The sequence below is a fragment of the Chlorocebus sabaeus genome, chromosome 8 (assembly GCF_047675955.1).
Source record: "Chlorocebus sabaeus isolate Y175 chromosome 8, mChlSab1.0.hap1, whole genome shotgun sequence".
NCBI classification, from domain to species: Eukaryota; Metazoa; Chordata; class Mammalia; order Primates; family Cercopithecidae; genus Chlorocebus; species Chlorocebus sabaeus.
In genome coordinates, this window is record NC_132911.1 from 122,828,609 (window position 1) to 122,850,609 (window position 22,001).

The window sequence follows — 22,001 nt, forward strand, 5'->3', positions numbered from 1 at the left end:
TAACCCTTGAATACAATAAGGCTACGTAACTTGGGAACATAGTAGATGATGAAGACAAGAGAGGCTCAAGAGTTTTTAGTACGACTAGCTGAGCCCCAAAGTGGATGAATGTCCAGAAATGTTGAAAAAGTAACAGTCTGGAAATGATAGGGTTAACTAACCTTATTTACCTCATGCTAATTCCTCCGGTAAGGCTCAGGTATATAGCACCTAATACATACCTTTATCACTGTACTCACTGTCATATCTGATTAGCTTCTCTGTTTCCCTTCATAGACTCTGAACTTCTTGGGAGAACAAATGAATGAAAAGTTCACTAGGTTTGTTTGTTTAAATAAAATAAGCTCTGTTGGGACCCTAGTATTTAACCACTTTATCTTAATGCCTATTATATATTGTAGACACTTTCTCGATGTTTGTTGAATTAAGCATGAAAAACTGCCTAATAGAACTTATTACTTTTTACAATTTGTCTCTCTTTACTACTCCATATTCCTATAAGTACCACTTTTCCTTAATATCGATTTCCACCATTAGCTACTAAGATTTTCTCCTCCTCTAGAGATATGCCATCAAATTTGTGAGCATGTCCTGGAATTTTTTAAAATGGAGATACAATGATCCAGCTCGCTTGGATTAATTTCATTTTTAATCTGTACTTCGAAATTTATTGTCCTCGTTTTTATGATTGCCTTTCTAAATTTTTTACTGACTCAGATTAATCTCAACTTTCTAGGCTGACCTTAACGTTGTCACTTGCATGGATAGGGTAGCTTTCTAGATGTCAATATTTCATTTTAGGAATAAGAAATAATAGTGATTTAGTATAGGTAAATTCCATCTCATAGCAAAATAAATGCTTTTATTTAAGGTCAATAATCCATTTACACTGAAAGCATTATGATTTTTTTGTTTGTTTGTTTGAATGTGACCTGTAATTCTTCAACTTTCGGACAGTAATTACAGACATGGTCCCACTCATGGACCAAAATCAGTTTTTGTGGATGACTTTAAATCATAATTTGTTTTGGGGAAGTAGATATTCTAAGCTCAAATCTTCCATAAGCTGGCTAAGTACCTGGCATGCATTCCTTTACCATAACTCAGATTCAGGAAACAGAAGTTAACATTGGTTGAGCATTCTCTGTAAGTCAAGCCCAGTGCTGATCCCCTTATAAGAAAACATTACTATACCTAATTTATTCTCCTTAATGATCTCATAATTTTAGGTGCTAATTATTTCTGCTTTTAAAATAAAGAAAAGGAGGCTTAGAGAAATTAAGTAACCTGTCCATGTGTAGCCGGTAAGTGGCAAAGCCAGGATTCAAACCCTGATTTTGGGGAGCTTTCGTGATCTTTCATCGCACCACACTGCTTTGGTGCTCCCATTTGTCATGAAATGAAAAGAATTCATGTCAAAATACTGAAAAGCAGTCACAGAGTTTACATCTTCTCAAAAAAAGCAGTCACATACCAATTCAAGAAACTGTTTTCTATATTATTAAGTTCTAGCTAAAGGCTACTGCTTCAGTGAAGTCTTCTCCACTCTGATCCACACCATCTTTTCTTTTTCTGAATTCCTGCCAGGCTTTTCATTTACTTCACTCTGTTAGTACATGATAGTGTCTCATCTCTTTGTTCTCTTATGTGTGTTTTGCTTTCCTTAAAAGCCCATCATTTGCCCAAGGCACTCGATTTATGCTTCTTTTATGTCCATTATAAAGCTTAGCCCAGAACTAGGATCATAGCATAACTGGAATCAACGTTCCATCTATGTTGAATTAAAAGGTATTCACATGCGAAGAAAAGATAATGTTTTAAAAAATCGAAACATTAAACCCATAGTCATACAATCTTTTAAGTGCATAATGTTTTTGATGGTGATGAGGACTGTTATTCTTTGCAAATTTTGATAACATTTTTCAAACACCTTGCTTTTTTTCATTAAACCACTGGTTAACTCATTTGGAAGCACTATGAAAGGGGAGTCAGAAATGGTTGGGCAGGAATACGAGCACTGCCATTTAATGGCTAGATGTCCTTAAGCAAGTTATTTTGCCTCTCTGATCCTCAATTTCTTCAAGTTGTAGAAAGAAGACAATGATAACACTTAGTTCATAGGATTTAATGTGATAATATGTGTAAGGTATCCAGAATAGTACCCGATGGTTGATGGGTACTTAGTAAAATGTATATTCCCTTTCTTCCATTAATATCTCAAAATCTATTCTTACTTTTTCCAACTTACATATAAGAGAAATAAGGGATTTGCAGGATATAACTAAGGTGTGAGCAGATTGATATTACTGAGTAGGGTGTTTGACATATGTTCATGGCCAACTACATCCTCTGCTGTATCTTGAACCTGACCTTGTGCCCACTTTCATTCAGTTGCTAAAGCTTTTCATAGCAAAGCTCAAATGCTAAGCTTTCCTTTACCCTTCCACTAGAAGCACTGTCTCTTCTGCCTTCCTCTCAGAGTATGTTATCTCTCTGTTCAATGTCTTTCTCACAACATGTATCATGTTCCATTGGTATAGATTTCACCATATTCTCGTTTCTTCCAAGTACAAGTTCCAAGCCTTCCTCCTGCATGTGTAAGTTGTATTCTGGCCTTCAAAGACCCCCACCTTCTGTTTGGGGAACACACGAATGACCGGCATCAACTCTAAAGAAAAGGGTCCACATGGCTCAGTTTAGAAAGGCTCAGCAAATCCTTGGGGCCCCAGCAGGCATGCCTTCTTCTGAATGATAAGAGTAACTATGTAAGGAAAAGTACACATCAGACAATGATGAGAAAAGCCAATGGGTGTCCTCAGTGCACACAACATGGGGCACCCTACGGGTTTTAGAGTAGCTTTCACTTTTTCTCTGTTTCTGGTGAAGGATGAGGCTTGGCAGAACCTTAATACCAACTCCATTCCCTTTTGCATTGTCCCCTTGGGCCATATAACCAATTCTCTGACCACACCACATTCCTGTGAGGGTAAGCCCCCTACACCTAGCCTAGGTGACCTTCATCCTGTATTCATCCCTCGTGAGTTCTTTCTTATTCTTTTTTTCCAGATCACTATTGAAGCATAAACTCTATTTTACTTCTGTCAGGGTCTTCCCTTTTGATTCTTAAGAATCTCAGCCAAACATTTTTTCCTGAAAATCAAAAGCTCTTGCTTTCAATTATTGCGTCTGATGTGGGCCTCAAGAGCTTATTTTGAAGTTGAAAAAAAATTAACGTGTTTTATTCTTTCTCTCTGCTTTAAAAATCCTGCTTCCCTGAGAATTATTTTGTGGTTACCTGCGAGTGAGAAAATAGTTACATATAAAGAAGTACAGAAAGGGAAAGTACCAAGGTTGCTATTTCAGTATAATATATTTGACATGACTTTGCATTATTAGTATTTGCATACATCACTTCACTTCTAAAAATTGTAAACTCCTTCAAGTCATAGGTTGAAGTCATGTCTCTGTATATCCTTTCAAAGTACCCAGTCTTTTGTTTTTCATAGAGTAAGTAAATAGTAAATATTTGTCTAATTAAATTGAAAAAGCACAATACATGTGTTTTTTGTTCTGTTTTGTTTTGTTTTGGAAATCCAAGGGCAAAGCCCCTTGGAATAACTTGGGGCATAATAAGTACAAAGACACTGCAGTGTGCTAACAGATTGATCGAGATTCACAAAACAATGGTATTTTTAAAATTGAAAACATGCTGAAAATTGTATTAGCCTTGTTCAGAGGGCCATGTTATTAAAAAAGTATTAGTAGGATAGGTTACACAAATTCAAATGCTTCTCACAAACCCTGCTGGAATTCTATATTCAATCTAAATAAATTATGACTCGTTTAATTAGTTGTGCCTGTGTAACCAATTGAAAATCACATTATTTATAAAAACCAAGAGATACTAGAGATATTAGTTGTAGATATTGCAAATAAAATTTAAAACTGCTTTGACTCTAGATGTGAATTCACTCCTTTCTCCCTCCTTACCTCCCTCCCTCCTTCCTTCCTTCCTTCTGTCCTCCTCCTTTTTCTTCCTTCCTTCTTTGTTTCTTTCCTTCCTTCCTTCCCTGTTTCCTTCCTTCCTTCCTTCTTTCCTTCCTTCCTTCCTTATTTCCTTTCTTCTTTTACTTTAATTTTATTTTATTTTGGTTGCTATTGTTTTTATTCAGGTGACAAAGGGGAAAAAGGTTTGCTTGGAATACCTGGAGAAAAAGGCAAAGCAGGTATGATATGTTCAATGTTCTCTTTGATTTCTAGCATCATTCCAAATTTATTCATCTCAAAAATAAATATATTTTAAATGAAAAGCAAGAGTTCTTTTAGTATGCTTAACCTTATTTTCCTCAGGCTAGAAGAAAGGGAAGAAGGGGACTTTCCTGTCTCCCTGCTGGGGACTTTCCAAGCCCTGGGGATGGGGATGATGGCATGTTTCATCCCTGCCATACTTACTATGAGAAGAAAACCCAGTCCATCAGGAAGCAGCCTAATTCTTCTGGGCCAAGAGGAAAAGCTGGCACTAGGCCCTGCCTCAGTATGCCATGCCTTGCCTTTCACTAGCATCTCAACCAATACTGGCCATCAGAGTGCAGCAGCAGCCTGACCTGATGCAGTCAGGCCCCTGGTTACAGTACATGCTTTCCATGACCAGGGAGATTATCTAGGGTTATTCTCCTGGAGCTTTATTCCCAGTGCTTTACACAGGGAAAGAAAGATTGGTAATTTCAATTGTTTTATATTCACAGGGGTATGGTGAAGACAATTCTAAGAACTGTTTGACGTTCTTCATATTTCATATGAATATGGATAAATAAGGCCATATTTATTCCTTTGGCTAATAAAATTATTTTTAATTTTCAAGCTACCAAAGGAAAAAAAATTGAAATGTTTATGTACAACAGCCATTAAATAGAAAAAGGGAATCATTTGAATTTTACATGAGTTTCCTTGTAATTCCCTCTCTGTCACAGCAATATTTGCTGGTTGTTGAAAAGGTAGGTGGGCAAAGAAGAATGAAAGACACATTAAAATCATAGTTAATGCACAAACTGGGCAACTGGCTTTTACAAACTTAAGTCGAATCTATTTATATGATTTAAACTTTGTCCTTGAAACATGCAAGCTGTATTTTAAATGGATAATTAGAATTAACATTTGATTTAATCATGAAAAGTTTCTTCTGTCTTGGAAAAACTGTCATCTAGTGAATAATGCAATAACACAAGAGAACACTGGCAGGAAATACGTTTCAAGAAAGCTATGAAAATTTTATTCTGAGATTGGGCAGACACATTCTGTGTTCAACAAGGAAAATGCCAAATGGTCCAAAATGTGTATACAGTGGTTTGTTGTATGTATTCTTCTTTTTAATAATCTAGTTTAGACTTGTCTTATAGTTCATTCAAAATATTTACAAAGATATTTTCTGAAATTCTATCAATAATGTAAATTGGAAACCTTATTTTAAATAAAAGGTTTAAAGTATAGCCATTCACAGATATGTAGAACCAGACTAGAAAACGATAGTGAATATTGGAAAGAGAGCAAATGTTCCTTTCCACTGGTCTGAATGTACTTCAACATGAATTCACAGTTTTTGTCATTTAAAAGGTACCGTCTGTGATTGTGGAAGATACCGGAAATTTGTTGGACAACTGGATATTAGTATTGCTCGGCTCAAGACATCTATGAAATTTGTCAAGAATGGTGAACATATTCTCTTTTGTGTTATGTATCTATTGATAAATCTCTATCAGCACTACAATCCCAATACTCTTAGGTGGAAATACCTTGAGTTGGACAAAGGGCTATTGAGATAGTGTCACCAGCTTAAGGGTCTTCCAAATTGCTAATTATCCACTAAGACTCCCCCAGGACACCTCAAGTCCGCTACATATATTTATATGTATGTGCATCGCCTATGGGAAGAGAAAGACTTTCTTAGGTGAGGGGAATGGAGAAAAGAGCAGAGTGTGGCAAGCTATGCTGTAAGAATAAAAAGAGACAGTAAGAGTCAGAACTAGCATCTCAGAAAACAGAGGTAATAATAACAATAGCTGCTTTCTTGAGTGCATGGAATACTGCACAACTACTAGCATTATCTCACTGAGTTCTCATAGTTGTTTATGTAGTATGTAGATACTATGATCGAACTAAAGCTTAGAGGAAGTACCTTGCCCATGATACAGACCTAATGAGCAGTAGAGTAGGAATGTATTACAAGCTTCTCTGACTCCTCTATCCACAATACAAACATTATGTGTTTATCAGTTTTGCAACTTCCAATACTGGTCATTTTTGTTATCCGTTGTCCATTTTTTTAATAGTAGTTATCAGAAAAGCCCTTGAAGTAGAAAGGGCTTATGTATTTTCTTCTGAAATGGTATTAATAAGGTAACTATTACAATTACAGTTAAAATTGGTTTCTTTTACATATACTTTCATTTATTGTAACTCAGCTATATTTGTTGTACATTGTTGGAATCACATAGATGCTGTCTCATGCTCATCCTCATCTTGTAACACTAGAGGCAAAGGAAATACTTGATATTAACTAACCATACTAATTATAACTCTAGTTATAATCTGCACTGAAGATTCTGTCTCTGATATGACTTAAACTGTTGTGAATAAGCCAGACCATACAGGGAGAACATAGAGCAATAGTTCTGAACATTTTAGTGGTCATAGATTTCTTTGTGAATTAAAGTTACGGATCCTAAAATGCATATATAGAGGCCCCTGACACCCAAAACATACATGCCATGTTATGAGTGAAGGGTGATTCTCAGTCTCCAGTTCTGTCCTGAAGCTAACTCAGTAGCTCAGTCTTCCTCTTGTACCTGGGATGAAATATGGACAAACCCAATTCATGTACATGTTCACAGCGCAGGAATTTGGTCCAATGTGGACAAACGTCTGTATTATTCCTACATCATTTCAATAAGCATTTACCATTTCTATAAGTATTCCAGGCACTGAAGCTAAAGAGTGTCAAAGACATGGTCATTGTCCTTAAGACATTCACAGGTAAGTAGGAGAGAAATGCAGACAAACGATGAGACTAAAATGTGTTGAGTGCTAGAAGGAGGAAGTGAAAGGGGCAATAGAAACACGGGGAAGAGTGACTGCCATGTCCTACACAAGGGCATTGGAAAGACTTCCTGTAGGGGGATACATTTCCACTGAGATCTAAAGGATAAGTAGAAGTTTGCCAGGTAGAAAAGACTTTCTAGGCATAAAAGGCATGGAAGTACAAGAGAGAAGGGTCTGCTTGTATGGTCCCAAGTAGAGCTAAAGCATCAACAATGTTGGGAAACATAGCATGAGATGGGCTGGCTGAAAGTTCACGTAACACGTCTTTGTCAACTTTGTGCTGCCCAGCTGTGTGAGAAGTTGAGGAGAAAAGGAAGGGAGAACAAATGGTAGATATTTGTTCTCTATTTGATAACTAGAGGTGGGGGTGATTAAATCTGTGACTACCTCATAATAGGACTTTGAAAAATAATTCTTGAATATTGAATAAATAAATGTAAATCTGGCAATATCATATAATTCTATTGCCTTTTATCTTTTTGTGATACATAATGATACTCCTTTTTTTCTCTCCCTGCAGTGATAGCAGGGATTAGGGAAACTGAAGAGAAATTCTACTACATCGTGCAGGAAGAGAAGAACTACAGGGAATCCCTAACCCACTGCAGGATTCGGGGTGGAATGCTAGCCATGCCCAAGGATGAAGCTGCCAACACACTCATAGCTGACTATGTTGCCAAGAGTGGCTTCTTTCGGGTGTTCATTGGCGTGAATGACCTTGAAAGGGAGGGACAGTACGTGTTCACAGACAACACTCCACTGCAGAACTATAGCAACTGGAATGAGGGGGAACCCAGCGACCCCTATGGTCATGAGGACTGTGTGGAGATGCTGAGCTCTGGCAGATGGAATGACACAGAGTGCCATCTTACCATGTACTTTGTCTGTGAGTTCATCAAGAAGAAAAAGTAACTTCCCTCATCCTACATATTTGCTATTTTCCTGTGACCATCATTACAGTTATTATTATCCATCCTTTTTTTTTCCTAATTATACTACATTTGATCTGAGTCAACACAGCTAGGAAAGCTAAACTAAGGTATGGAGCCTCCATCATCATGCTCTTTTATGATGATTTTCATATTTTCACACATGGTATGTTATTGACCCAGTAGCTCACCAGGTTACATGGGTCTTGAGAGAGAATTTTAATTACTAATTGTGCACAAGATGGATGGTTGTCTAGATGTCAAATGAGTTGTTCTCTTCGTGTTTGCTCTACCATTTCTCCCTAAAGCACTCTGTGTCTATCTCAGTGGATAACTGCCCAGTTTATTGGTGATGATTAGGAAGGTTGTTGATGATTAGGCTAACCTGCCCTGGCCCAAAGCCAGACATGTAGAAGGGCTTTCTGCGAACAATAATAAGATCTTTGAATCCAAGATGCCCAGATCTTTTACCAGTCACACCCTATGGCTATGGCCATACTTGGAAGTTTTCCTTGTTGGCACAGATAGAGAAATGCTTTAACCCCAAACCTTTATATGGGGGACTTCTAGCTTTGTGTCTTGTTTCAGACTATGTGGAATGATGAATACTGTTTTTGTGCTTCTGATCTACCAATTTCACTAACATATAACAAGTAGGTGCTTTGGACCCCTTTCTGTAGGCCCACATCTTAATCTCAGGCCCCTATATAGTCACACTCTGATTTAAGAAAAATGGAACTCTTGAAATCAAAAGAAAAAAAATGGGAAATTGTTCACAAACAATATTAGTTATAGTTCTCTTGCTAAATTACCCACTGCTATTAACTTAACTTCATTTTTATTTATCTTAGGTTTACCTGCCTCAATTTTATTCACCTTAGGCATGGGGAGTGAGGGAAGGAGTTTGTGAAGCCTTAAGAAAATTCTGGAAGCTTCAAAGTGCTACCAACATCATTTCCAGGCCCCATCGTCCTTGCCTCTAACATATCACTCATGGTGACATTTCATGGGAGGCCTTTTACTCTTCATAAATATATGTGCTAAAAATCCTACTGGAGATGTCCCTTCTAATATTCTGAAATCACAGAAACGTGTGAGGTACAGAATTTGGAACATGCCTAGAACTCACATTTACTGAGCTGGTAAAATTCTACCTTGAACTGTAGATCAAACCTCAAAGCAGCTTTCACTAGGAATTTAAAAATAAACAGTTCAAAGATGCTGCAGATCATCACCCTATAAACTGCTACTCCAGTTCTGGTTTGTGACATATGATTAGACTGTTTCAAATGCTGGCAAAATGGTTAATGAAATAAGAGAAACAGATCAACAACATATGTTCACCTTAAACCATCTGTTCATTATTTCACCCATGACTAACTGGTTATGAGATAGGATTTAATTAGGTTATTTCTGTGGGTTCAACAAGGGCCATAAACTCAGATCCTACAGCGGCCAGACAGATGACATATATAAATGAAGTGGAACAGGTGGGGACCCTAGTGCACTGAGCACAGCTTGCCCTTCCAAAGGAGCCAGCTGCTCCTCAGTGGCTGCTACTAGTGCTAGGAAGGACCCAATCTTGTTACATTTCAAGAGAAGTCAGAAAGCTGGGAGTTTGTAACATATGTTCATATTTTAAAATGTTGGCAACTAATTAATTTTTAACCCAAATTTTAAGTCATATGGGTTAAAAATTAAAATTAAAGATTAGAGGTCAAAAGTCTTCTAGCTAAAATTGTGATCATTTCATGTCTTCTGGAGGAAGGTTCAGAAGGTTCTAACCAAATACAATGTCATTAGGATATGATGACATCAAAGTCAAGATATCCCATTAATACCTTATTCAATTCAGCTTAATAGGAATTAGTTATATGTTTGACATTTATCAGGTTACTAGTTAAACTCTTTTGAGATGATAGCACATGATATTTAAAGGCAGAAAGCTTAATGCAAATTACAAAGCAGGGCATCATATCAAAGCCAGTTTCCTTGGATAGAAAACCATCCCAGATTATGAGGAATGAAAATCTAGAAACACCTGAAAAAAACTCATATATAAGAAGAGAGGAAGGAGAGACATGCAGCAAATGTTGCCTATGGGCAGCTTCATGTTAAGGATCCATGTTCTGATTTGTTCTAAGCTCCCAAAGTGTGAGTATTTATTGTGTGTACTGTAAGTGCTATTATTATTTACTGTGAATGTTATAATAGTTGTTTCAATGACTCATGTTTTCTGTGATGCTTCTAAGAGAAGATACCAGAACTTCAACAAATAAGGTATATCCTGCAACCTTGCCTGAAAGAAATTTTGAAGACACCACAAACTTAATTAAAATTATTATGAAAACTCAAATTTGTGAAGCACTTTGTGCTTTAAAAATGCCTTCACATATCATTTTTCATTTGATTCTGATAAACTCTGTGAAGGATGAAAAACAGTCATTTTTACTTCCACTTCCCAATGATAACACTGAGGTCCAAGGAAGCTAAGCAATTTACCAAAATCAGCTCACATATAAAAGAAATTAATGCCGTTAGCCTGCTGATTGAAACGGCCAATGCAATGTTTTCTCCAATTTCTGTGCATTGCTCATGTATTGAATGGAAATTCATCCACAATGGTCTTGTTATAGCAGGGCTCAAACAACTTATCTGTACTACATTCCAAAGTTAATGATGAGGATTAATTAACAGAGATGCTGGATACAGCAACTTGCCTTACACATTTAGTGTTCACTGTTTTGTTTTTCAATTCACAAATGTCCACATAGGCATTAGTATTGAGGAGGTGACTTACGGCAGCCACAGTACAATTCTGCAGATAACTACAGATATAGGGCAATCAAAACAGATATATAAAAATCAATTTTGTTGATCTTTTCAAAATACCAACTCCTGGATTCCTGGACTTTTTGATGGGTTTTTCATGTCTCTATCTCCTTCAATTCTGCTCTGATGTTAGTTATTTCTTATCTTCTGCTAGCTTTTGAATTTGCTTGCTCTTGCTTCTCTAGTTCTTTGAATTATGATGTTAGGGTGTCGATTTTAGATCTTTCCTGCTTTCTCCTGTTGGCATTTAGTTCTATAAATTTCCCTCTAAACACTGCTTTAGCTGTGTCCCAGAGATTTTGATACGTTGTGCCTTTGTTCTCATTGGTTTCAAAGAACTTATTTATTTCTGCCTTAATTTTGTTAGTCACCCAGTAGTCAGTTATTCAGGAACAGGTTGTTCAGTTTCCATGTAGTTGTGCGGTTTTGAGTGACTTTCTTAATCCTGAGTTCTAACTTGATTGCACTGTGGTCTGAGAGACTGTTTTTTATGATTTCCATTATTTTGCATTTGCTGAGAAGTGTTTTACTTCCAATTATGTGGTCAATTTTAGAGTAAGTGCAATGTGATGCTGAGAAGAATGTATATTCTGTTGATTTGGGGTGGAGAGTTCTGTAAATGTCTATTATATCCAATAACAAGTTCTGAAATTGAGGCAGTAATTAATAGCATACCAACCAAAAAAAATCCCAAGACTAGACAGATTCATAGCCAAATTCTACCAGAGGTACAAAGAGGAGCTGGTGCCATTCCTTCAGAAACTATTCCAAACAATAGAAAAAGAGGGACCCCTTCCTAACTCATTTTATGAAGCCAGCATCATCCTGATACCAAAACCTGGCAGAGAGACAACAATAACAAAAATTTCAGGCCAATATCCTTAATGAACACTGATGTGAAAATCCTCAACACAATATTGGCAAACCAAATTCAGCAGCACATTAGAAAGCTTATCCACCATGATCAAGTCGGTGTCATCCCTGGGATGCAAGGCTAGTTCAACATACACAAATCAATAAACATAATCCATCATATAGAACAATAACAAAAACCACATGATTATCTCAACAGATGCAGAAAAGGCCTTTGATAAAATTCAACACCCTTTATGCTAAAAACTCTCAATAAACTATTTATTGACGGAATATTTCTCAAAATAATAAAGCTGTTTATGACAAACTCACAGCCAATATCATACTGAATAGGCAAAAGCTGGAACCATTCCCTTTGAAAATAGGCACAAGACAAGGATACCCTTTCTTACCACTACTATGCAACATAGTATTGGAAGTTTGGGCCACAGCAATCAAGCAAAAGAAAAATAAAAGGCATTCAAATAGGTAGAGAGGGCGTCAAATTGTCTCTGTTTGCGATGACGTAATTGTACATTTAGAAAACCCGATGGTTTCAGCCCAAAATCTCCTTAAGCTGATAAGCAACTTCAGCAAAGTCTCAAGATACAAAATCAACGTGCAAAAATCACAAGCATTACAATACATCAATAATAGACAGAGAGCCAACTTATGAGTGAACTTCCATTCACAATTGCTACAAAGAGAATAAAATACCTAGGAATCCAACTTACAAGGGATGTGAAGGACTTCTTCAAGCAGAACTACAAACCACTACTCAAGGAAATCAGAGAGGACACAAACAAATGGAAAAACATTCCATGCTCGTGGATAGGAAGAATCAATATCGTGAAAGTGGCCATACTGCCCAAAGTAATTTATAGATTCAAGGCTATTCCCATCAAGCTACCACTGACTTTCTTCACAGAACTGGGAAAAACTACTTTAAAGTTCATATGGAACCAAAAAATAGCCCATATAACCAAGAAAATCCTAAGTAAAAAGGAAAAAACTGGAGGCATCATGCTACCTGAATTCAAACTATTCTACAAACCTCCAGTAACCAAAACGGCATGGTATTTGTACCAAAACAAATATATAGACTAATGGAACAGAACAAAGGCCTCAGAAATAATGCTACACATCTACAACCATCTGATCTTTGACAAACCTGACAGAAACAAGCAATGGGGAAAGGATTCCCTATTTTAAACGTGGGTGTTGGGAAAACTGGTTAGCCATATGCAGAAAAATAAAATTGGACCCCTTCCTTACACCTTATACAAAAATTAACTCAAAATGGATTAAAGACTTTAATGTAAACCTAACACCATAAAAACCCTACAAGAAAACCTAGGCGATACCATTCAAGACATAGGTATGGGCAAAGACTTCATGACTAAAACACCAAAAGTAATGGTAACAAAAGCCAGAATTAACCAATGGGTTCTAATTAAACTAAAGAACTTCTGCACAGCAAAAGAAACTCATTAGAGTGGATAGGCAACCCACAGAATGGGAGAAAATTTTTGCAATCTACCCATCTGACAAAGGGCTAATATCCATAATCTACAAGGAACTTAAATTTACAAGAAAAAAAGCCCCATCAATAAGTGGGTGAAGGACACGAACAGATACTTCTTAAAAGAAGACATATGAAAAAAAGCTCATCATTACTGGTCATTAGAGAAATGCAAATCAAACCCACAATGAGATACCATCTCATGCCAGTTAGAATGGCAATCATTAAAAAGTCAGGAAACAACAGATGCTGGAGAGGATGTGGAGAAATAGGAATGCTTTTACACTGTTGGTGGGACTGTAAACCAGTTCAACCATTGTGGAAGACAGTGTGGTGATTCCTCAAGGATTGAGAACCAGAAATACCATTTGACCCAGCAATCCCATTACTGGGTATATACCCAAAAGATTATAAATCATTCTACTATAAAGACACATGCAAATGTATGTTTATTGCAGCACTTTTCACAACAGCAAAGACTTGGAACCAACCCAAATGCCCATCAATGATAGACTGGATAAAGAAAATGTGGCACATATACACCTTGGAATACTATGCAGCCATAAAAAGTTTGAGTTATTGTCCTTTGCAGGAACATGGATGAAACTGGGAACCATCATTCTCAGCAAACACAGAAACAGAAAACCAAACACTACATAATCTCACTCATAAGTGGGAGCTGAACAATGAGAACACATGGACACGGGGAGGGGAACATCACACATCAGGCCTCTCACTGGGGTGGGAGGCTAGGGCAGGGAAAACATTAGGAGAAACACCTAATGTAGATGACAGATCGATGAGTGCAGCAAACCACCATGGCACATATATAAGTATGTAACAAACCTGCACATTCTCCACATGTGTCTCAGAACTTAAAGTATAATAAAAAAAAAAATCAAGATTTGCCCCTAGTAAAAATAAGCACATAATTATTTTCCTCATAAAAGAATTCACTAGAGAAGTGAGTCACTGCTCAAACACAGTAGAAAGGTGTACACCCTTGTTCTAGAAAGATATAGCAAACACTCATTGCACTTTGGACAACTCACCCACAAACACTGCTGGCCTTTTAAACAATGCATTTCATCCTGCTTAGATCTGTGTTACCCAATTATGAGCAGCTCTAATTGTCCTTAATCAAACAATTTCCAGCCCTTTGGATTGCATACTTTGAGGCAACAAGGTACATGTGGAATGGTAAAAGTAAACTAAACAGTGTCACTCACAGCATCAACATATTGAGACTAAATTTTCTCAGGTATTATCAATGATAGGAAAATGATGGTGTGATTCCTTCCAGGGTATCACTGGTTTGACAGCATCAGTTAGAAACTAAAAATCTAGACCTGATATCGCAACTGCCCGAAGGTCACACCAACTGTGCTTCTTACTAGTCATATTAAGAGAATATCTTAAGTGCTCTAAACCTTGTTTTTCTAATCTACATAGTTCTACCCCACATAATATGATGAATAAAAGATGCAATGTAAGGAGGTATTTAACGGAGTACCAGCAAAATAAGATATGAATGCAAAAAAACTAAGCCATTATGACCAGCTACATCTACTACCAGATTCATGTTGAAAAGAAAACATATTTTAACATATATTAAAAATTAACTGTGAATATACGTCTATCATATATATACTATACATACAACATATATATGTATATACTAAGTGTGTGTGTGTGTATAGCACGATAAATTTTTGTACTTATTTATAGATAAAATTTTTATCTGCAGGAAGGTGAATAAATTTGCCAGCAGTTGTACTGCTTGTTGGAATTAGACCTGCAGTCCATCACTGGATATGATTGATTCTAAAACTATCTATACCTTTTTATAGGATGCAGTTTATCTGAACCTATGGTGATCACATAAAATTAACTATTTTCTACTTAAAAATTAAATAATTAGCTTGTACCTCCTTGAGGTTGTAAGGCCTTCATAATGTAGCCAAATCCTTTAAAATTGATAGGTGGGGGACATCTGACATGTCCTTTCACGTGGAATTGAAGGAAAGGAGCCACTGGCCACAGATGTTGTACATATGGACCTTTTTATGAACATAAAACTTATTTTACTCTTCCCCTAACACATAGTCATGCAGTTCATATTTGAACATTTTTGGTAATCTGGTAAGGCTATTAAAAAGTTTTTTCTTATAGTGACCTAAAATATGCTTTTCTCTGATTTCCACCCATGGTCCCTTCCTTTTCTTCTGCTGTTTACAACTCTGGGAAGTCTGGTGCTGGCAGAAGCTGGAGCACCAAGAGCAGAGTTTTAAAGAAAAGACAAATAGGAAAGGGAATAACTGTCCTCACTATAGACACAAAGGTGAATAAATAGGACTACACAAACCTCAAGACCTAGATCATATGCTCCATACTCAATACATTTAAATTTTGCTGGTGAAGCACAAGAGAGACAAATGTGGAGAACGAATTGTATTCAAAGCCAACTGCAACATCTCAAACATAACTAGTCTATTAGGAGGTGGAACATGGTAGAAAGGGTTCAACCCCCAGAGGAGGAAGTCTTTAAAAGGGAGATGGTTGGTAAGGCCCCCTTGAGAGGGTTCAGAGCAGGAGCCCAGTGCCAGTGGGAGAATGAAGTCAGAATCAGAGCTCAAATGCATGACACCTACACCGTGAACAATTAGAAAAGCTATAGCTTAGATGAATAGTAGAGTTTGTTAACTCATTAATTCATCAGAAATGTTTATGGAGTATCTAATATGTTTTAGGCAGCACCCTGATAAGTGGTAGAGACACAATAGAGAAGAAGACAGATCAGATCTTTAGCCTTCAGATTCACTGAATATCAAGCCTATGGCATCGAAGCTCAAGATTCAATTATTTGTCAGGATTATATAAATCTATCCTATTTTTATACCTATGTTATGTTGCAGCATCATAGCTCTCAAAAATTTGCTGAAATACATTAGGCAAAAAAAAAAAATTGTAGAACTGCATCACCGTTTCTTGAAGAATAACGTTGACATATCTGTTCAAATACATTAACATGCCCATTTTGGCTTACTCATGATGTGAACAAGGTGTTCCCATGTTAATGTAAGTACCGACACCACTTCCTCATAAGATAGAATGCATCCTTGTGGTTGTGCATGAATGAGCGTTGGCAAGTGGCAAATGGTCTTTTGCCTTAGTTTTCCCTAGTGATCTACACTTGACATTCAGTGAAACTCAGATTTGGCATAGATTATCACTTTCATAATGAAATAAGGAGGGGTAGGGAGAAAGGGAGAAGGGAGTCAGTCATTTTATAATGCATGAAAATGTGAGCACAACAATTCCAAATTAATCACCTTGTTGATGACTACAGTTGGGAGATAATGCAGACTAATGGGTGTTTATACAATTTAAAGTTATATAGCACTTTGACATGCATTTTTTTTACTTTGGAACCACTAAATTGATTAATTTATCAATGTTAATCCTTCCTCTTTGTGTAAATCTAGTTGACAGCCCTTTGGGAGAGGTGTTGGAGATGCTAATGTCTATAGTTCAATCCACCTACTGATGTGTTGATGGAATGCTAGGCTTAGGAAGGGTACTCATAACCCCTGTTATGATGTGTAAAAAATCCAGGAAGGTACAGAAGCACTTTTGAAGTCTTGATCAAATGAAGTAAGGGGAGATATAACTTCAAAACACATTCCATTTAAATCTAACAAGGTCTAGGTGAATATTTTTACTAAGAAGTGTTGTCTATATACTATAAAATTGTGGTTGACCCTTCCCTAGTAGGTCAACTTCTAGGGAACTAGCCAATTTCGCATGGCTATTTCCTGAATAAACTCAGAGAAGGTGGTTGCAGAGAAAGTTTACCAGGAGAAACAGATGTGTTTTAGAAATGGATACTTTCTGAAAGTGTTTATGTTTAAAAATACTTTTTCCCAAATTCCCTGTTTTGTATGATCTTTGATTTTGCTGACTTTGGTCAGTCCCTTTTCAGGGACTTAAACTGTACAATTGATGAAGGATTATTGTATGGAACTTATAGACACTATACTTATCCCATTCACAGAAGAAGTACATTGTTTTTTCTCTAAACTTTAGGGAAAAATACCTAAAGAACCTTAAAACTAAAAGAACAGAATTAAAAAAACACAAGTAGCTATTGCCAATTTTGATATCTATATTTGACATAAAAAAGGAAATAAGTTGATACATTTTTAAAATGCATTTGAGACACTAGAATGAAATATCAAAAAGGAACAGCTTCTGAATAAGGCTGAAAAATATTCCTTCTGGGTTTCCTAACCCTAAATCCTTCAGCATAGAGAGATTTTATAAAAAAGAGTAAGTAAAGGAAGTCAGGGAGTAAATACATATGATGTGTCTTCATATTTGAAAGTTCTGAAGAGAAAGTACTTTACAACTTCTTTCCTTAGATCATCTATCTCATCAGGGGTGGGATGGAGAATTATACAACTGCTTCTCTTTAAAAATTTTTGTTATAAGTTTCCCCTATCCTTGTATTTCAGAAAATTCAATAGCTCAATATGCACTAATGTTCCGGCCTCACCTTTTCATGCCCCTATGAATTATCTAGATATTTGCAAGGTGAAATTATATACAAGGCAAAGGATGTGTCTTTTTTATTACCACAAATTCTCAGTTACAAATGGACAGAAATATTCTTAATATCTGGGCCCTGGTATGCAAAATTTATTTAACTGGAAATCTTTATGTTTAAATTGCTTGCAATCACTCCTAAATTTGCATGCTGGGATTCTGAAACATACCTGCAATAACAATCTTTCTGGTACCTTAATTTCTAAGAATTACCAGCCATAGTTGTTAAAGAATATCCTCACATTTTGCAGAAGTGTAATTACCACATACCCATTGGGATTATAGATTCATAGCTTCTTTACTCTTAACATGGCTTCTTCCTTTGACATCCAATAATCAGGGATAAAAGACAAATTCATATATTTTGTGCTTACATCACTAAAAGTTAACTGACTCTCATTTAGGTTTATGTGCTCTTATTCTAGTGGATCTTGGAGGGAACCTTTGATCCAGTGAATCTCCTTCCCATGGAGCTCAATAAATCCTACCTCAATTCACCAAAACTGGACAAAGTGCTGTTTTAACTGGTGTCCCAGTGTATCAGCTCATTCTTACACTGCTATAAAGAACTACCTGAGACTGGGTAATTTATGAAGAAAGAGGTTAAATTGATTCACAGTTTTATAGGTTTTACAGGAAGTATGGTTGGGGAAGCCTCAGAAAACTTGGCAATCATAGCAGGAAAGCAAAGGGGAAGCAAGCACCGTCTTCACATGGTGCAGCAGGAGAGAGAAACAAAAAGGGGAAGTGACACATACTTTTAAACAATCAGATCTCCTGAGAACTCGCTCACTATCATGGGAATAGCAACAAGGAAATCTGTCCCCATGATCCAATCACCACCCACTAGGTCCCTTCCCCAACATTAAGGATTACAGTTCAACATGAGATTTGGGTGGGGACACAGAGCCAAGCCATATCATCCTGCCCCTGGCCCCTCCCAAATCTCATGATCTTCTCACATTTAAAAACCAATCATGCCTTCCCAACTGTCTGCCAGAAGCTTAACTAATTCCAGCATTAACTCAAAAATCCAAGTCCAAAGTCTTACCTGAGACAAGGCAACTCCCCTCTGCCTATGAGCCTGTAAAATCAAAATCAAGTTAGTTACTGCCAAGATATAATGGGGATATAGGCATTGGGTAAATGCTACCATTCCAGAAAGGAGAAATTGACCAAAACAAAGGGGTTACAGGCCCATGTGAGTCCAAAACTCAGCAGGGCAGTCATTAAATCTTAAAGCTCCAAAATAATCTCCTTCAATGCCATATCTCACATTCAGGTAATGCTGATGCAAGGGGTGACCTCCCGAGACTCCATTTTTGTGTCTCTGCAGGGTACAGGCCTTGCAACTACTTTCACAGGCTGGTGTTAAGTGCCTTTTAAGTACAAGCTATCAGTGAATCTACCATTCTGGGGTCTGAAGGATGGTAGCCCTCTTCTCAGAGCTCCACTAGGCAGTGCTCTAGTGCAGACTGTGTGTTGGGGCTCGAACCCCACATTTCCCCTCTGCACTGCCTTAGTAGAAGTTCACCATGAGGGCTCCACCCCTGCACAGACTTCTGCCTGGACATCCAGGCATTTCTATAAATCCTCTGAAATCTAGGCATAGGCCCCCAAAACTCAACTATTGCCTTCTGCACACCTACAAGCCCAACACAGTGTGGAAGCTGCCAAGGCTTGGGGCTTGCACCTCTGAAGCAGTGGCCTGAGCTATACCTTGGCCCATTTTAGCCAAGACACATTCTTTAACCAGATATGCTAAATCATCTCCCTAAAGTTCAAAGTTTCACAGATCTCTAGAGCAGAGGCAGAATGCCACCAGTCTCTTTGCTAAAGTATAGCAAAAGTGACCTTTGCTCCAGTTCCCAATATGTTCCTCATCTCCATCTAAGACCTCCTCAGCTGGGACTTCACTGTCCATATCACTATCAGCATTTTGATCACAACCATTCAACAAGTCTCTAGGAAGTTCCAAACTTTCCCTCATTTTCCTGTCTTCTTTGGATCCCTCCAAACTGCTCCAACCTCTGCCCATTACCCAATTCCAAACTCCCTTCTACATTTTCAAAGATCTTTATAGCAATGCCCCACTTATCTGACCAATTCTCTCTATTAGTCCATTCTGACACTGCAATAAAAAACTACACGAGACTGAGTAATTTGTGAAGAAAGGATGTTTAATCTTCCTGTACAGCAGTTCCATAGGTGTACAGAAAAGATGGTTGGGGAGGTCTCAGAATACTTACAATCATGGCAGAAAGGTGAAGGGGAAGCAAGTACCTTCTTCACATGGAGGAGTGGGAGAGAGAGAGAGTGAAAGGGGAAGTGGTATGCAATTTTAAACAACCAGATCTCATGAGACTCACTCATTGTTATGAGAACAGCAAGGGAGAAATCCATCTACATGACCAATCCCCACCAGGTCACCCCACACTGCAACATTAAGGATTACAGCTCAACATGAGATTTGGATGGAGACAAAGAGCCAAACCATATCATCCAGCTGCTGGAGATATTTTTCGTGGAAGAAAGCAGGTATACTGTCTATTTCAATCTCAGATGCTTCACATTATTCTCCTACTAGAAGACCTAAGCTGAAACTGCTGGTTGTGGTGAAGGATAATGTGAAACATACTCTATTCATTGACAGAAGAAGAAGGGGGCACCCACTAACTTTAGAAGTCTCAGGGGATCAAATTTTTCAGCTGTTGACATATTTGATCATATTCTGTATCCAAGATCTTCCAGGGCTTTCCTCAGAAATATTATGTTTATTCAGTTACATCTTTCTTAATGATGGTGGAGGACATTGTATTTTCTGCATGAGTCGCCATTGCCCTGGTGATCAGCAGTTCCATGTACTACTCCCCCTTTGATTTATTGATGTACTCCAGGAATACCTGGGCTACTGCTGTCTGCTTCTGCTTTTTCTTTCTCACTGTCCTGCCTTTCTGCCCTCCAACCATTCTAGGGCAATAAGAAAGGGTTAGTCTTTAATTTGCTTCCTTTAGGATCCATCAGGATAAATTCCCCCTTTTCCCTCAATAACTGAATGTGCCTAATAAGTCTTTGATTCTTTTACCATCATGTACCAGGCTTAACATTAGTGCACTCTGACATGAGAGGAGTGCTGTGTTAACCTTGTTTCCTCTCCTCCCACATAAGCTCTTCGATAATTTTTACTATCCAACTCACATGCAAAAAATGTCTCAGACCTAGATCAAAGAAATCAGAGACAAATTCAAAGACACAAGACTCATAGATATTTTATTAATTACTCAACAGTGATATCTACCAAATTATACATCTGAGCAAGTTTCCCTGCTATTCTTCACTAGAGTTCACTCAAGACAGTGGTAATATTCAGCAACCTCATATGGGGTGAGAAGTACACTATATCTGAGAAGCCCTGAACAATCAAATCTTCTCCTTTTTGAAAGACCTTGTCAGAAACAACTTATGCTGCTATATAAGGCAATAATTCTGCAACTCAAAGGCATATCATATGTGCCCAAAGACCAGGTTCCAGGACTTGAAATTCTTCTGTGCCAGCAATTTTGCAATCTCAATTTATCTGAGACTCTTGTCATAAAACCTGAACATTTCCCATTTATGTTCTTTTAAGCTCTTCCCTGGGGCAGTCCCGGCCACAGAGTACCATAGCAGTGATGGACATATAGATGGAATTTAACACTACAGAAATGGGTGAAGTTGCTTGGAGTAAAGATGTTGAGTGAGGAGAGCAGATATCCCAGGACTGAGATACAAATTATCCTAATATTTGAAGGTTGGGGAGAAGGAACAAGGAGAGTCTCTTAAGGAAGACTGATAAAGAGTGGTCAGAGAAGTAGTAATAGAATTAGAAATGTTTGAAAACAAAGAAACAGACAACTATATTGAATGTCTCTGAAAATTCAAGTAAAAACAGCAATTAAAAAGTATCTATTGGGGGCCAGTGTGGTGGCTCACGCCTCTAATCCTAGCACTTTGGGAGGCTGAGGTGGGAGGATCATCTGAGATCAGGAGTTCAAGACCAGCCTGGCAAACATGGAAAACCCGTCTCTACTAAAAATACAAAAAGTAGCCAGGTGTGGTGGCTCATGTCTGTAATCCCACCTACCCAGGAGGCTGAGGCAGGAGAATCGCTTGAACCCAGGAGGCAG

The 22,001-nt window shown here is 37.6% G+C and overlaps 1 protein-coding gene across 4 annotated transcripts in view; it reads left to right on the forward strand.

Annotated features, from left to right (window-relative positions):
• The window catches only part of COLEC10 (collectin subfamily member 10), a 199,843-nt gene extending 187,841 nt beyond the window's left edge, over window positions 1-12,002 (forward strand). For 3 of the 4 annotated variants that reach the window (XM_038000193.2, XM_073018327.1, XM_008001427.3), the window contains exons 4-6: window positions 4,173-4,226; window positions 5,611-5,706; window positions 7,616-12,002. In XM_038000193.2, the coding sequence (XP_037856121.1) occupies window positions 4,173-4,226; window positions 5,611-5,706; window positions 7,616-8,007 (542 nt within the window). In that variant the 3' untranslated portion in view covers window positions 8,008-12,002. The remainder of the gene's footprint in view (window positions 1-4,172; window positions 4,227-5,610; window positions 5,707-7,615) is intronic. The other variant, XR_498706.3, reaches the window with a different exon arrangement.
• Window positions 12,003-22,001: the final 9,999 nt, after the last annotated feature.